This window comes from Sciurus vulgaris (assembly GCF_902686455.1).
Source record: "Sciurus vulgaris genome assembly, chromosome: 3".
Taxonomy (NCBI): Eukaryota; Metazoa; Chordata; class Mammalia; order Rodentia; family Sciuridae; genus Sciurus; species Sciurus vulgaris.
The window spans coordinates 55,252,266-55,270,590 of record NC_136463.1 but is presented as its reverse complement, the minus strand read 5'-3'; the positions used below and the strand labels follow the sequence as shown (position 1 = coordinate 55,270,590).

Genomic DNA, 18,325 nt, shown 5'->3' with positions numbered 1-18,325 from the left:
CAGTCTTCCTAATTTTTAAACACGTTAGACATGTTCTCTTAAATATTACTCAGCCATAAAGATGAATAAAATTACGGCATTTGCTGATAAATGGACGAAGTTGGAAAACGTCATGCTAAGTGAAATAGGCCAAGCCCAAAAACACCAAAGGCTGAATGTTGTCTCTGATAAGTGCATGACAATGTATAATGAGGGGGAGTGGCAGGGGGAAGAGAAGAATGAAAGAACTTTGGATGGTGTAGAGGAAAATGGGGTGGGAGGGGATGGGGGACAGAAAGATAGTATCAGGAAACAGTATTACCCTATGTATATGAATTACATGAATGGTGTGAATCTACATTGTGTACAGCCATAGAAAGGATAAGTTGTACCCCATCTGTGTACAATAAATCAAAATGCAGTCTGTAAAAATAAAAAAGATTTAAATTAAAAAAAAAAAAAGGAATGTTAATCCCAGTGACTCGGGAGGCTGAAGCCAGGCCAGGAGTGTTGTGAGTTCAAAGTCAGCTTTAGTGAGGCCCTTAACAACTCAGTGAGACCCTGTTTCTAAATAAAATATAAAAAGGGCTGATGTTGTGTCTTAGTGGTTAAATGCCCCCTGGGTTCAATTCCCAGCATACACACAAAAAGAACGTTAGAATGGTATGTATTATAAAATTTACAGTATAAAGTTTAGAAAATGTTCAAATAATATATATATTTTATCTGTTTTTCATGATGTTTTATGGCAGTTTAAGGAGCTTTTATTTGTTTTCCTGCTGCTGGAAACTGAGTGATTGACTGTAGTTCAGTAGGTTATTCAGAGTGTAGCAGGTTTATTTAGAATAGCAATCTTCAAAACACAATAAGAAATGCTGGCAAGGATATGGGGGAAAAGGATCACTCATACACTGTTGGTAGGAGTGTAAATTAGTACAATCACTGTGGACATCAGTGTGGAGTTTCCTCAAGAGACCGAGAATGAAACTACCATATTTCCCAAATCTACTACTCCTCAGTATTTGTCCAAAAGAACTTGAGTCAGCATACTGTAGAACTGTAGTGATACATGCATACCCATGTTGATAGCAGTGTAATGCACAATAGCCAAGTTATGGAACTAGCCTAGGTCTCTGTCAGCAGACGAATGGAAAAAGCAAATGTGGGATGTGTACGCAGTTGAGATTTCCTCAGCCATAAAGAAGAATGAAATTATATCAATTACAGGAAAATAGATGGAACTTGGGAGCTGAAACCCTGAACTGTAGATTGGGAATGGAACATGCTGAGTGGCTTAAGTCAGTCACCGGTCACCCCTGCATCATGGGGTGTGTACAAAGCTCATCCAAATCTAAGAATGGAATTGATTTGGTTTCCATTACAGGCTTCCTAAAGGAAAATCTGAATCTTATTAGGGCAAATGTAAGTGGACCTCAAAATATCAAAGGCCCACTAGCAGTACCCAGTAAATGGTTATTGAAGGAATATATAATGTCATCTGATAAAAATTTCTGAAGCAAAGCATAGATTAGGGTTTGCATCTTATAGATGAAAAAAAAAAGCTTTGTAAAGAGGTTGAACAGTTTGTTCAAGGGGAAAGAAATGGGGAGATGTAGGTGAAAGGGTACAAACTTTCATTGTTGTAGGATGAATAAGCCTAGAGATCAAATGAACGTATTGCTGGGGGACTGAGGTTAATATTAACATATCGTGTGTTGCAAATTGCAGAGAGTAGGTCTTAGGTACTCTTACGACATGCAAACTGTAACCGAGGAAGGTGATGAATGTGTTAGTTTGCTCATCTGTACTAATTATTTCACATCTTCAATACCATATATGTATGTATCTTGTTTGTACCCTAAATACATACAGTAAAAATAAATTTAAAAACCAGTCTTCTTGAAGTTGCAAAACAGTAGTAAGATGAAGAACTGGGACTAGAACACAAGACTTCATCAATGAAGGTTATCATTCAGTGTTTTTCCATTAAACTGTGATGCTTGTTATAATAATGTACTTATTATTATAATGCAGTAGACTGGTGTGGGCATTTAACCACCATAGAGAACACAGTCTATGGAAAAAGCTTCAGATGGCCCACCATTGTCAATTGTACGAACTTGACATATAATCTGTTTCTAAATAAAAAAGGGTTCAAATTTTTCTTTAGTATAAAATTGTTTCAGAAATATCTTTCCTTTTTAAAATGTCTTCTTTATTAATGTAAATAGAACTATAAGAGGTTGATGTGGGATGTTATTTAAATACCAGCTTCTTTGTTACATTTTATTTGCATTTCCGACATTGATTTTTTTTTCCCCCCTTATTTCAGTGTGGTTAAGCTGTCCCTCGATTCGGCTGTTGCACCTGGCCTGTATTGTTCAAGAAATTTTGTCATGAGAGAGATGGGAGAAATACTCTGCTTTCTGTATTTCATGAAATTGTGAGTATTTTTAAAAGCCTTCTTTGCAGAGCCTGTGCCAACACAACAAAAATGCAGGCTGTTATTTCATTGTGATAGAAATTCTGTTTGTTTAGTACTTGAAACATTTTGTTTGCTTTTAGTTCAGGTAGTAAAGTTGTTCATTTGTTTAACTAACCTGGAGAGCCTCCTGTACCAAGATCTGCCCTGGGTGCAAGGGATATAATGTGACATGTAAGTGATAAATGGCTCCTTTTCTCAAAGAGTTTCTAATCTCAGAAAGACAGATACATGAATGTTACACTGTGGTATGACAGAAGTATAAGCAGGGTGCTACACATGTAAATAAGAAGGGTGGGCCAGATCAGAGAAAGACTTTCAAAGGAGATCCTCACCTATATTATCTTAGATATTTAAGTAAACCATGAGAGTTAGTGGCTCCAAGCTCTTAGAATGGGCAAAGTTGCTCCAAGTCCGTTCAGAGCACTTACTCATAGTTCCTGTCACAGATCCGTGACAGTGATTATAAAATGTCTTGGACACTGTTAAAATCTGAGAAGGCCAAAGATGGTTCTGTGTGTGTAGGTTATATCCTTTGCTCTTTACATGGTGAGCTGGCCACCACTGCACCTGTCCGGAAAGCTCTGAGTGGGAAGGAACAGAGGGCCAGAGTCTAGCACAGGAGCCCTGGGGGCTGACAGGTGGGGCCCCAGCCTCAGATCATGGCTACTTCCAACAATGCCTTTGAACAGAAAGTCTGCAGACTCCTCCCCACATGGTCATCCTCCTCCCCTTGCACTCCTCCCATTTTCTCTTCAGGATACTTTTTCAGATATGATAAATTCCTGTTTTCCATCCCTGTTTCCCAAGAATTTTCCGTGTTGTGGAACTATGGAAATATTCTGATTAAATTTTACCACTTACAATCTTTTAATTAATGATAGCATTCCTTAGTATTACTATGCAGTGTATTTTCTGAAGATTGTATCATTTAGCATACTGACATGTCTATGAGAGGCATTTACAAAGGTTCTAAATCTTTGCCTATGTAATTGAAGTATTCAAGGAGCTTTAAAAATGCCATAGGGGTTTCAAGATGGCGGTCTAGAGGGTGGCTGCATTTCATGTTGCTCCAGGACTCAGGATTCAAAAGAAGAGATATTGAGACACTTGGGACCAACTCAAAGCAGCTGGGTGACTCTCACCCGTTGGGAAGGCGTCCCGGATGGGACGGTGGTCCTGGAACGCAGGCAACTTTGTGAAGTAGAGCTGCCGGCGAGACACCCTTCCCCCCGCTGGAGCAGTGAACTCGGACAACTGGGAGCGCCGTAAAGGAGGCCGCTCAGCACAGCACTGGGACTCGGAGCAACCACTGGGGCTCCGGCGGCTGCCCAGGGGAGGAGTGGCGAGGAGAGCTGTGTGGACTCAGAACACCCGGGCCTGCCCTGAGGAGGAGGAGGAGGAACGTGGCCACTTGGATTCGGAGTGACTGCACCAGAGCTACAGGCGGTTGCCAGAGGAGAAGCTCCGCGGCGAGCTGTTTGGACTCAGGGCGACTGCTTCTGAACACCGGGGCCTGCCCTGAGGACGAGGAGGAGGAAGAGGAGCGCGGCCGCTTGGATTCGGGGTGACTACACCAGAGCTACAGGCGGTTGCCAGAGGAGGGGCTGCGTGGCGAGCTGTTTGGACTCAGACCACTTCTGAACACCGGGGCCTGCCCGGAGGAGTAGGAGGAGGAGGAGGAGGAGCGCGGCGGGTCCTTTGGACTCGCAGTGACTGCATTAGGCTCCAGGCGGCTGCTCAGAGGAGAAGGCGAGTGGTCAGTTGTTTGGACTTAAAGTGACAGCTCCTGAACACAGGGGGGCTGCCTGGAGGAGAAGCGTGGTGGGTCGCTTGGTCTTGAGTGGCTGCACCAGAGCTCCGGGCGGTTGCTCAGAGGACCCGTGCAGCGGGTCACGTGGATTCAGAGCCACTCAGAGCGACCGCTCCTGAACACCCGGGGGGTTATCTGGAGAAGGCGGAGGAACGGGGAGGGTCACTTCGACTCAGAGTGATTGATTGCCCAGGGCTACGGGTGGTTGGTGGGAGGAGGAGGCACGAAGTGAGTTTCTTGGACTCCTAGTGACCTGCACCGGAATACTGGGCGGCTGTCTGGAGGAAGAGGCCTGTGGCGGGTCTCTGGGACTCAGAGCGATTGTTACAGGGGCCCCAGGTGGCTGCTCAGAGGAGGGGCCGCATAGCCAGGCGATTAGGTGCAGAGCAGGGTCCCAGGATCTAGGAGGCTTCTGGGTGTTAGAGCCGCACAGAGACAGGCTTAGGGCGGAGCAAAGGTTCCAGGCCTGCGGGCAGATTCTCTGAGGAGGGGCAGCCTAAGGAGATTCATCTGCGAAGGGTGAGGCTCCCAGGCCCAGGAGGTAGGGCCGGGCCCCTGGGAACTTTACAGAGGAAGGCACCCAGCCCAGGCGGTAGCTGTAAATTGAGGGGAACCACTAGGAGGGAACTGACCAGCGAGACCTCCCTACCGGGTGAGGCTTCCCTGCTGGGTGAGGTTTCCCCACAAGGACGGTAAAACCAGACACTCAGGCCCAAACAGGCCTTGCCTCAGCCCGCAGCCTAGGTCTCCTTTGGATGACCATTGGTCAACAAGTGGAGGCACCTCTGCCCACTAGCAGGGATTATACCCCACCTGAAGGACACCACTCCTAGAGAGGCAGCTTCCTTGTGGAGCACCGCATTATCAACTTCCTCCAAGACTTCAGCCTACTGAAGGCTAAGGGGGGATATATATAGAAATCTTCAGGGACATTGTAAGTCAATAGAGGAAATCTGCAATATCTCAGCGGTCCACTGATACCTGAACAATATGAGAAAACAAGGAAAGAAAATGCTGCAAACAAATCTAGATGTTACATCAATAAATCCCAATGACAGCATGGCAGAAGAAATGACAGAAAAGGAATTCAGAATGTACATAATTAAAATGATCAGAGAAGCAAACGATGAGATGAAAGAGCAAATGCAAGCATTGAATGATCGCACCAATTGACAGTTAAAAGAGCAGATACAGGAAGCAAAAGATCATTTCAATAAAGAGTTAGAGATATTGAAAAAAAACCAAACAGAAATCCTTGACATGAAGGAAACAATAAACCAAATTAAGAACTCCATAGAAAGCATATCCAATAGGATAGAACACCTGGAAGACAGAACCTCAGACATTGAAGACAAAATATTTAACCTTGAAAACAAAGTTGAACAAACAGAGAAGATGGTAAGAAATCATGAACAGAATCTACAAGAACTATGGAATATCATGAAAAGGCCAAATTTAAGAATTATTGGGATTGAGGAAGGCCTAGAGAAACAAGCCAAAGGAATGAACAATTTATTCAATGAAATAATATCAGAAAATTTCCCAAATCTGAAGAATGAAATGGAAAATCAAGTTCAAGAGGCTTATAGGACTCCAAATACACAAAATTACAACAGACCCATTATACACCAAGGCACATTATAATGAAAATACCTAACATACAAAATAAAGACAGAATTTTAAAGGCTGTGAGAGAAAAGAACCAAATTACATTCAGGGGGAAACCAATACGGATATCAGCAGATTTTTCAATCCAGACCCTAAAAGCTAGAAGGGCCTGGAACAACATTTTTCAAGCCCTGAAAGAAAATGGATGCCAACCAAGAATCTTATACCCAGCAAAACTTACCTTCAAATTTGACGATGAAATAAAATCCTTCCATGATAAACCAAAGCTAAAAGAATTTACAAAAAGAAAGCCAGCATTACAGAACATTCTCAGCAAAATATTGCATGAGGAAGAGATGAAAAACAAAGAAGCAAATCAGCAAAGGGAGGAATTATTCTAAAGGAATTGTCAAATAAAGGAGGAAACAAGTTGTGTCAAACAAATAAATAAACAAAATTTTAAAAATGAACCAAATGACCGGGAAACCAAATCATATCTCTATAATAACCCTGAATGTTAATGGCCTGAATTCATCAATCAAAAGACATAGACTGGCAGACTGGATTAAAAAGAAAGATCCAACAGTATGTTGCCTGCAAGAGACTCACCTCATAGAAAAAGATACCCATAGACTAAAGGTGAAAGGATGGGGAAAAACATACCATGCACATGGACTCAGCAGAAAAGCTGGAGTATCCATCCTCATTTCCGATAATGTGGACTTCAAGCCAAAGTTAGTCAGAAGGGATAAAGAAGGTCATTTCATACTGCTTAAGGGAAGCATAAATCAGCAAGATATAACAATCATAAACATCTATGCCCCAAACAGTGGCTCATCCATGTATGTCAAACAAATCCTTCTCAAGTTCAGAAACCAAATAGACCATAACACAATAATACTAGGTGATTTTAACACACCTCTCTCACCACTGGACAGATCTTCGAGATAAAAATTGAACAAAGAAACCATAGATCTCAATAACACAATCAATAATTTAGACTTAACGGACATTTATAGAACATACCATCCAACCAAGAGCGAATACACTTTCTTCTCAGCATCACATGGATCCTTCTCTAAAATAGACCATATATTATGCCACAAAGCTAATGTTAGCAAATACAAGAAGACAGAGACACTACCATGTATTCTATCAGATCATAATGGATTGAAGTTAGAAATAAATGAAAGAGTAAAACACAGAAACTATTCCAACATCTGGAGATTAAACAATATGCTATTATATGATGAATGGATAACAGAAGATATTAGGAAGGAAATTAAAAAATTCTTAGAGGTAAATGAGAACAAAGAAACATCATATCAAAATCTCTGGGACACTATGAAAGCAGTACTTAGAGGGAAATTTATTTCATGGAGCGCATTTAATAAAAGAAGTAAAACTCAACAAATAAATGACCTAACACTACAGCTCAAAGCCCTAGAAAAAGAAGAACAGAACAGCACCAATAGTAGTAGAAGACAGGAAATAGTTAAACTCAGAGCTGAAATCAATGAAATTGAAACAAAAGAAACAGTACAAAAAATTGACAAAATAAATAGTTGGTTCTTCGAAAAAATAAACAAAATTGATAAACCTTTAGCCACACTAACAAAGAGAAGACGAGAGAAAACCCAAATCACTAAAATTCGGAATGAACAAGGAAATATCACAACAGACAGGATGGAAATACAAAACGTAATTAGAAGCTATTTTGAAAATCTATACTCCAACAAAATAGAAAATTTCGAAGACATCAACAGGTTTCTGGAGACACATGAATGGACTAAACTGAACGAGGAGGACATACACAATTTAAATAGACCAGTTTCAAGTACTGAAATAGAAGAAGTCATCAAAAGCCTACCAACAAAGAAAAGTCCGGGACCAGATGGGTTCTCAGCCGAGTTCTACAAAACCTTTAAAGAAGAGCTCATTCCAATACTTCTCAAAGTATTCCATAAAATAGAAGAGGAGGGAACCCTCCCAAACTCATTCTATGAAGCCAATATCACACTGATACCTAAACCAGACAGAGACACATTGAGGAAAGAAAATTTCAGACCAATATCCTTAATGAACATCGACGCAAAAATTCTCAACAAAATTTTAGCAAATCGCATACAAAAACATATTAAAAAGATAGTGCACCATGATCAAGTGGGTTTCATCCCAGGGATGCAAGGTTGGTTCAACATCCGGAAATCAATAAACGTAATTCACCATATTAATAGACTTAAAGTCAAGAGTCACATGATTATTTCAATAGATGCAGAAAAAGCATTTGATAAAATACAGCACCCCTTCATGCTCAAAACACTAGAAAAAATAGGGATAGTGGGAACATTCCTTAACATTGTAAAGGCCATTTATGCTAAGCCCATGGCTAATATCATTCTAAATGGTGAAAAACTGAAAGCATTCCCCCTAAAAACTGGAACAAGGCAGGGATGCCCTCTTTCACCACTTCTATTCAACATCGTTCTTGAGACTCTGGCCAGAGCAATTAGACAAACCAAAGAAATTAAAGGGATACGAATTGGAAAAGAAGAACTCAAACTATCCCTGTTTGCTGATAACATGATTATATATTTAGAGGAACCTGGAAATTTCACCAGAAAACTCTTAGAACTCATAAGTGAATTCAGTAAAGTAGCAGGTTACAAGATCAATGCCCATAAATCCAACGCATTTTTATACATAAGTGATGAATCTTCAGAAAGAGAAATTAGGAAAACCACCCCATTCACAATAGCCTCGAAAAAAATAAAATACTTGGGAATCAATCTCACAAAAGAGGTGAATGACCTCTACAATGAGAACTATACAACACTAAAGAAAGAAATTAAAGAACACCTTAGAAGATGGAAAGATCTTCCATGTTCTTGGATAGGAAGAATTAATATTGTCAAAATGGCCATACTACCTAAAGTGCTATACAAATTCAATGCAATTCCAATTAAAATCCCAATGACGTACCTTACAGAAATAGAGCAAGCAATTATGAAATTCATCTGGAAGAATAAGAAACCCAGAATAGCTAAAGCAATCCTTAGCAGGAAGAGTGAAATAGGGGGTATTGCAATACCAGATCTTCAACTCTACTACAAAGCAATAGTAACAAAAACGGCATGGTATTGGTACCAAAATAGAAAGGTAGATCAATGGTACAGAATAGAGGACACGGACACAAACCCAAATAAATACAATTTTCTCATACTAGACAAAGGGGCCAAAAATATGCAATGGAGAAAAGATAGCCTCTTCAACAAATGTGCTGGGAGAATTGGAAATCCATATGCAACAGAATGAAACTAAACCCATATCTCTCACCATGCACGAAACTAAACTCAAAATGGATTAAGGACCTCAGAATTAGACCAGAGACCCTGCAGATTATAGAAGAAAAAGTAGGTCCAAATCTTCACCTTGTTGGTCTAGGATCAGACTTCCTTAACAGGACTCCCATAGCACAAGAAATAAAAGCTAGAATCAACCACTGGGATAGATTCAAACTAAAAAGCTTTCTCTCAGCAAAGGAAACTATCAGCAATGCGAAGAAAGAGCCTACATCATACTTCAGATAGAGCACTAATCTCCAGAATCTATAAAGAACTCAGAAAACTCTACTCCAAGAATTCAAATAATCCAGTCAACAAATGGGCTATAAATGAGTAGACACTTCACAGAAGAAGATCTACAAGCAATCAACAAACATATGGAAAAATGCTCAACATCTCTAGTAATAAGAGAAATGCAAATCAAAACCACCCTAAGATTCCATCTCACCCCAATTAGAATGGCGATGATCAAGAATACGAGCAACAACAGGTGTTGGCGAGGATGTGGGGAGAAAGGTACACTCATACATTGCTGGTGGGGCTGCAAATTAGTGCAGCCACTCTGGAAAGCAGTGTGGAGATTCCTTAGAAAACTTGGAATGGATCCTACATTTGACCCAGCTATCCCACTCCTTGGCCTATACCCAAAGGACTTAAAATCAGCATACTACAGAGATACAGCCACATCAATGTTCATAGCTGCTCAATTCACAATAGCCAGACTGTGGAACCAACCTAGATGCCCTTCAATTGATGAGTGGGTAAAGAATCTGTGGTATATATATACAATGGAATATCACTCAGCCATAAAGAATGATAAAATTATGGCATTTGCAGGCAAATGGATGAAATTGGAGAATATCATGCTAAGTGAGATAAGGCAATCTCAAAAAGCCAAAGGACGAATGATATCGCTAATAAGTGGAGGATGACACATAATGGGGGGGAAGGAAGGGTTAGTGTTAGGGTTAGAGTTAGGGTTAGGGAGGTGGGCAAGTATGGAGGAAGGAACTACTGTATAGAGGGTAAAGAGGGGTGGGAGGAGTGGGGGGATGGGAAAAAATAACAATGAATCAAACAACATTACTCTATGTAAATTTATGATTACACAAATGGTATGCCTTTACGCCATGTACAGAGAAACAACATGTATCCCATTTGTTTACAATAAAAAAAAAAAATGCCATCGGCCCCCTTAAAGAGATTTTGATCACATTCAATGGGGGAATGGCACAGAAATCTGTTCTTTAAAAATAAATAATTAACACTCCCCCGTAAGAAAAATTATACATTTATTTTAGTGCTAATTAAACCATACAGGGAAAAACATAAAAACATGGTCATATTATTCAATGTATAGTCTGCAGACCAGTAGAGTTAGCACCACCAAATGTAAAATTTCGATCTTTTAAAATGTAGAATTTGAAGCGAGCCCCACACCCAGACTATTAAATCCAAACCAAAATTAACAACCAGGTGCTTCATATGTTCGACAGACTTTTTGGAAGAACTCTTCTTTGAGTCTTATATACAGTGCAGAATCAGAAGTACAGATGTAGAGGTGAGGAAGACGAGAGGTGGCATTGATGGAGCAGTGAAATGCTTATGCCTGATCAGTTGCGCCATCTGCAAGTGGTATCTGTGTTTTATGATTCCTCATTAAAACCCTTGAAGCCAGAGATACATCCCACTAGTTTCCCAGGGAATCAACATTCTGAGAAATTAGGTGTATCAAACTTCATTGATCCCTTTCCTGTTTACCAGTGAAAAACCAGTAATATGACTACATCAGATATCATCAGCAGGGTAAAAATTCCAGCAATTGGATTCACTTACATCTGTTTAGGGGAGGAACTTTCCATGTGCTTTAATGTCCCACTTCATTTTCCTTAGCTCCAAGGCACCCTGTGTGTAGACATCTGAGGATAATTGGAGTGAGGTCTCAAAGGTAGAAAATACCTTTGTTACTTTAATTCTCCCTAAATTATAAAACCTCTCTCTTGGATTGACATTTTTCATACTGATATCGATGAGTCATGTGATTATCAACACAAGAAGCAAAATGTCAGTGTGGTTACATATACCAGAATGTGTGGTTGTCTGTTTAGGATAAAGACTCGTGTGGTTGAGTTGTCTAATATTCTCCATGGGTCTGAAGCCATGTATTCAGTAACAAAGGGTCGAAATCTAGTGTAGTGTACATGGTTCAAGCTAGTGAATTCCTCAGGGAGGATTTAGTAGGAGTAGTGATTGTAACTTCAAAGGGAATTTGCTGCCTTTGAACTTTTTTCTGATTTTATTATTTATTATAAACCTACAATCAAAATAGCATTTTAATGGGTTCTTTTTAGTTATACGTAACATTAGGATTTCTTTTTGACATACTTACAAAATCTTGGAATATAATTTGCTTTAATTCAGTCCCCAGGACTTCCCTTTTCCCTCCCATTCCCTCCCCTGTTCCCATCCCTCTGCCCTAATGATTTTTCTGCTATTTACCTCTAGTCGTTTTTATATAATTAGCACCTTGTGGATACAAAATGGTGAGGTACACTGTAGTATATTCACATATGTACATAGGAGGGTAAGGTCAGATTCATTCCAAAGCTTCTCTCTGTGAACTTTGCTGCATGTGATATCTCAGCCTGAAGGATAGTCAACAAATATTCTTGAAACACTGGCCACATTCTGGTACCATGCCTGGTACTGGCTCTGTTGCAGTCATGAAGGCTGACGTGGCCTTTTCTGCATGGAGTTTATGCTCTGGTGAAAAGGCAGCTACAAATAAAGAGTCCAGGACAATTGAGTGCTGTTCAGTGAGTGTAGGACTCAGGTAGTCCAAGGAAGCAGGCAAGGTATAGCTAAGCAAGTCACAAATAATGATCCTAAAAAATAAGTGGGGTATGCCAAGTGAAGTGGAAAGAGGGAAGACAAGGCTAGGCAAGAGGAACAGCAACTGTGAAAGGCTGGAATCAAGAAGTTATGACTTACAGGTGTAAGTCCACAGTGTTGCAAAGGAAGGGATGTGATGTAAGAGTCATTGTGGGGTCAGTCGAGACATTAGAGGTAGGTAAGGGTCACAGTGTGAAACATCATTTTCTCCCGTGTCTTTCAAAGGAATTGTACCTTGATCTTAAGAATAATGAGCATCCACAAAACTTTCAGCAGAATGATGATTGGATTTTAAATGTCAGAATGCCAGAGTGGGATGAGTTTGAAGGAGAGAGAGCATGGAAGCAGGGAGATGAAACAATAGGCTTTTCTAAACTCCATACAGAGTATGTTGTCAGCCTGGTCTACATTGTAGCAGTTGGGATAAAGAGTGAATGAATTAGAGAATGAAGTGGCAGAATCTATAGGGCTTGCTGGATGAGCTGTTAATGTGAGGGAAATGAACAGATGAATTAGAGCTCTCAGGTTTCTGACTTGAGCCTAGATTGCTTTTACTGAGGTCTGAGAGAATGGAGGAGTGGATTGGGAAAAGGTAGAGTGAGTCATGGGTTTCAGTTGGGATCTGTTGAGCTGCAGATGGTTGTGGTATATCCATGGAGAGTTAATCAGTAAGCAGTTGGTGATATGGAACTGAAGGAGGTAGAGCTATTTATCACAGGTTTAGATGGCAATCAAAGAGTCAGCATTATTATTTTCAATAAGTGAGGAAACTAAGTCTGAGAGATGGCTTGGGATGAGTGATATGTCAGTCTCATTGAGTACTGAGGGTATGATCAATGGGATCAAATACTGCAAAATGCTAAGAGACAGCACATCATTGAAATAGGTTTGCCTTTTTATTTATATTTTCAAAGAACCCAATTTTCTCTTAAAGATACTGGAGATAGAGCATGACAGGAAGGAACCAGTCTATCATCTCAGAGTTCCACCTCCAGGGCCTGCCCATAGAGCCAGAACATCAAAACCTGCTCTATGCCTTATTCCTGACTATGTATCTTACTATTTTCCTGGGGAACCTCATCATCATCATCCTTAGTTACCTGGTCTCCCATCTCCACACTCCCATTTATTTATTTCTCAGCAACTTGTCCTTCTGTGACCTCTGCTTTTCCTCTGTAACAATTCCTATACTGTTGCAAACCATGCAGAGTCAAGTTACAGCCATGCTCTGTGCAGGCTGCCTGGCCCAAATGTACTTCTTCCTGTTTTTTGGAGACCTGGGGCGCTTCCTTCTAGTGGTCATGGCCTATCACCACTATGTGGCCATCTCCTTCCCCCTACACTACACCACCATCATGAGCCCAGGCTCTTTCTCTCCACGGTGGTGCCGTCCTGGTTGGTGACCACGTTCTGTGCCATGCCCCCACACCCTACTTATAGCCAGATTGTGTTTCTACGTAGAGAATGTGATCCATTTTTCTGTGGTCTGGCTTCTCTTCTGAAGCTGTCCTTCTCTAACACTCACGTCAATGAGTTGGTGATATTCATCACAACAGGCCTCGTTCTTGTCATTCCCTTTGTCCTCGTTGTTTCCTGTAGGCACATCGTGTCCTCCGTTCTCAAGGTCCCTTCTGTTCAAGGTATCCTCGAGGCTTTCTCCACCTGTAGCTCCCACCACTCTGTTGTGTCACCGTTCTATGGGACAGTCATTGGACTCTACTTCTGTCCATCAGCTAATAATTTTACTATGAAAGTTACTGTCATGGCTCTGATATACACAGTGATCACTCCCATGCTGAATCCCTTCATCTATAGCTTGAGGAACAGAGACATGAAGGGAGTGATGAGAAGAATCCTTTAAAACATTCCCATTAGCCTAGGATGGTATTGCTTGGGAGGATTGCATCATTTTCTGCTGCAAACGATGATATCGATATGTTGATATTGATATTTGAATACTATTCCAGGTCTGTCTTCCTGTCATAGAAGTTACTATTCAAATATAATATCACATAATTATCCATGAAATAATACAACCATATTCACCATGTATATTTTGTATAAAAGGGGTTCTCACTAATCTTCTAATAAGACTTTCCTATTTGTTAAATTCAGCCAAGAGTGAGGAGGCATAAGGTAAAATGTTTTAATTGAAATTTCTGTCTGTAGCTGTTGAGCCACTAATTTAACTTGTGTTGTTTTCATAAGCAGTATCTTGAAAAGCCTTATCTGTTATGAGGCATATTTGCTTCAAATGATATTCTGTCCATTCATGCAAATACTAAATCCCAATCTGTATACTGTTCCTTATTCCAATAGAATGTGACTTTCATTATATAATAAATTTTCTTTTTCTTAGAAGTGTTCACATCCTTCTGTCTCTTAACGCCTTTTTTAAAAAAGCTTATTTCCATGCCTTCTTTGTATTTTTTTTTAACCTGTCCTTAACCTCAATGAACTTTCAGTTTGCTCTGTTATAATAGTTTTGCTTGAGTTTATCTGAGATCTCCGGCCCCGAACATCATTTCTTCAAGTTTGAGTAAGGAAGTTAGAGTTTGCTTATGAACCTCACTCTTTAATGATGTCTTTTTCCTCCTTGGTATTTTAAAATCTATCACTAAACTTTACATCTGTGATGTTCTTTTACTCTTGTGAAGATTTGAGCATGGAAAGGAAATTTTATTACCCTGTTGAACACTGAAAAATGTTGAATTTGAACTTGCCAATGATCCAACATGGCAATGAATTATCATCCAGTTTTAATTTATTATTTAATACTAAGATTACTGACTTAACATTCTCCATGTGTTGCTAAGGGTATGCTAGTTGCTATAACGGATAGGCTCTCAAAATTCAGTTAGCACTGGGGTGTGGGAGGCATGTGTTTCATGCTATCCGGGTGATGGAGGTATTGTCATTTTCAACATGTGGTTTCCAAAGTCACCTCAACTTTTGCCATCCGGTTGGAAAAAGATAATGGGTAGAGGATTCCGTAGAAGAGTTTTATAGACCAGGCCTAGAAGTGGCATGTATCACTCTGATCTACATTTATCTCTCCAGAATTCAGCCATTTTCCTGAACTGAGATGCCGTTTTGGGAGAGGAGATAATATTTTTTTCACCTGAATTCTATTCATAGATTTACACTTTTTTATGGCTCATTTTTTTCCATTGAAAAATAATAATTGTACAGGAGAGTGGGATTCTTTGTGGAGCATTTGTACCAGCATGTAACCAAATTTGATCAGTTTCATTCCTGGGAACAGCCTCTTCCCTTCCCTCTTCCCCTCTCTCTCTCTGATCTTTTTTGCCTCTACCCTGTTAATGTCCCTTCTATTTTCACGACGATGTCCTTCTTTTTGCCCCCTTTTTCTGTCTTCTTCATATGAGAGAAATTTTCTATGATCCTTGACTTTTTGAGTCTGACTTAATTCACTTAACATGATGCTCCCATTTTCCTGCCAATGTAGGAACCATGAACTTTTGCTCTTTACTTAGTTGTCTTTCTACATTAACTCAGAGAAGTTATAGGAAATAGCTCTATTAAAAGTTCAGAAAGGGAGACTAGGAGTCACTGAAATATGTACATTTGGCTAATGATACCACACAATTTATTGTCAAAGTGCATACATTTTTAAATTTATAATTTAAATAATTATAAAATCACAAGTTTAAGACAAAGCACCAAAAGGTCATTTGTACCTCCCCCAGATTCCTCTCCTGGCAAAATTTTATACACTAGAATAGATTATGAAAACAAAGAAATTGACGTTGGTCCAAGATCATTAACTGGACCAGAGAACGTACTTGAATTCCACCAGATTTTTCACGCCTCATTTTACAGTGCGCCCTTCTGTGGAATTTATATTTATCTCATGCATGGATTCATACAACTGTCACCACAACCAGAAGCTTGGGATATGCAGAGTTTATTAGTGTACAGCTGCATATGAGGGTGAATTCATGACTGATATTACATGTCAGAAAGAGGAGCTTGTGGATAAGTGGGCACAAAATTAAAAGGAATATTTATGTTTGGTATAGATTTATTAGAATTCTTAAAATATGCATTTCAAAATTGTATGTGTTTAACTTAAAGAAAGGGCTGGGGATGTAGCTCAGTGGTAAGATGCCCCTGGTTCAAACCCCAGTAACCCCCCCCCCCCCAAAAAAAAAATCCACTAAAGGAGACAAGAAGAGTGGAAAAACCATTATATTAATATCTGCAAAAATACTAAGCAAAACCACAACAGCAGTAGTGAGTCCGTACCTATCAGTAATAACCTTGTATGAAGAAAATAGATTGAATTCTTCAACAAAAAGAGACATTGAGTGAATGTACAAAACAAAAAACAAAGCCCACATCTAAGCCTCCTATGAGAGATATTTCACTTTTGATAATGCACTGATCTTGAAAGTGAAAGGATTGAAGAAGATATTCTATACAAATAGAATATTCTGTGCAAAAAAGAGGAGAGGAAACAATGTTTATCTGATCAAATAGACGTTAAATAAAAATAATCAAAAGAGACAAAGGACATTAGCTACTAATGAAATGATCAACTTGTCAGGAGGATATAACAGTTTTAAGTTTTAAAACTTAAGACACTGAGACAACTAACAATATGAAGCAAATATGAAAGGGCCTCTCCTTTCAGGCCCTTTAGTAGGGGACCTCAGCACGACACTTTCAGTATTGTGGACCGATCATCCAGACAGAAATTCAGTAAGGAAAATTGGACTTCAGCAACATTTTAGACAAAACAGAGCTACCAGATATATAGAGAGCATTTCATCCAACAGCAGCAAAAGGGATGTTCTTTTCAGGTGCACATGGAACAGTCACCATATCATATGTTAGTCCAACATGCATCTTAGCAAATTTAAGACGATTGAAATCACACCAAATGCCTTTTCTGAATACAATGGTATGAAACTAGAACTCAATAACAAGCAATTTCAGAAAAGTCACAAATACATGGAAATTAAGCAAGATGATCCTGTGCAACTAGTGGGTCAGTAAAGAAATTAAAAGGGAAATTTAAAAATATCTTGCAGCAAATGAAAACAGAAACACATCCTACCAAAAAAATGTGGGATGCAGCAAGGGCAGTTGTAAGATAACAGTGTATTGCAGTAAACACCTATGTTCAAGGAGAAGGAAGATAACTTCACCTTATACTCAGGGAAATAGGAAAAGAACTACAAACCTTAGTCAGCAAAAGAAAAGATACAATAAATATCAGATCAAAATAAATGAAAGAGACTAGAAAAACAATACAATGAAACAATATCTATGAAGCAGAGTTTGGTTTTTGAACCAAAAAGTAGCAGACCAATATCCCTCTAGACTGATGGAGAGAAAAAGAAATAAATCAAATGAAATCAGGAATGAAAAAAGAAACCATTGATGTCCACACAACTGCGAAGGATCATGAGATGGTTATGAACAATTATATGCCCCAAATTGGACACCCCAGAGGAAGTAAATACAAAGAACCTACCAAGATTGAATCACAAAGAAACAAAAAATCTGAAAAGACAAATAATTGAGAGAAGAGATAGAGTTGATTAAAAAAAAAATGTGTCCCATCAAAGGAAGGTCCAGGACCTCAGGGTCCCACTACTGAATATTTTAAGAGCTATTATAAATTCTCCACAACTCTTCAAAAAAATCAGAAGATGAAGGAATACTTCCAAATTCTTTTTACAAGACCAGAGTTACCATGAAATTATAGCCTGACAGGGACTTCCTGACAAGAAAACTACAGGTTCATATGCTTGATGAACAGGGATGCAAAATACTCAGGTGAGTTCCATAGCACATTAAAAGGATCATTCATCATGATCAAGTGGGATTTATTCCTGAGATGCAAGGATGGCACAACATTTGCAAATCAATAAAATGGCTATAGTTCATTAATAAAACAAAGGAAAAAATCATGTGACCATCTCATGCAGGGAAATCATGAGAAAATTCAACTTCCTTTCATGATAAACATCACAACTAATTAGGTATACGAGGACTGTACCTCGGCACAATAAAGGTACAAATATAGGAAACCCACAGTGAGCATCATACTGAGCAAGGAAACGTTTGAGAGCATTACTTCTAAGATCTAGAATAAGACAAAGAGGTCCACTTCTACCACTCTTGCTCCAGATAGTACTGGACCATGTAAATGGCAGGAGAAAGAAGAGGCATCCA

General features: G+C 39.5%; 1 protein-coding gene and 1 pseudogene across 2 annotated transcripts in view; both read left to right on the top strand.

Annotated features, from left to right (window-relative positions):
• Window positions 1-18,325, top strand: part of LOC306656235 (uncharacterized protein) — a 52,888-nt gene that overhangs the window by 5,844 nt on the left and 28,719 nt on the right. Inside the window, exon 6 of the mRNA XM_079131223.1 lies at window positions 2,312-2,422. Coding sequence (XP_078987349.1) covers window positions 2,312-2,422 — 111 coding nt within the window. The remainder of the gene's footprint in view (window positions 1-2,311; window positions 2,423-18,325) is intronic.
• Window positions 13,069-13,979, top strand: LOC306657687 (olfactory receptor 1-like; annotated as a pseudogene). Its single transcript has one exon. The product of its transcript is annotated as an olfactory receptor 1-like (transcript).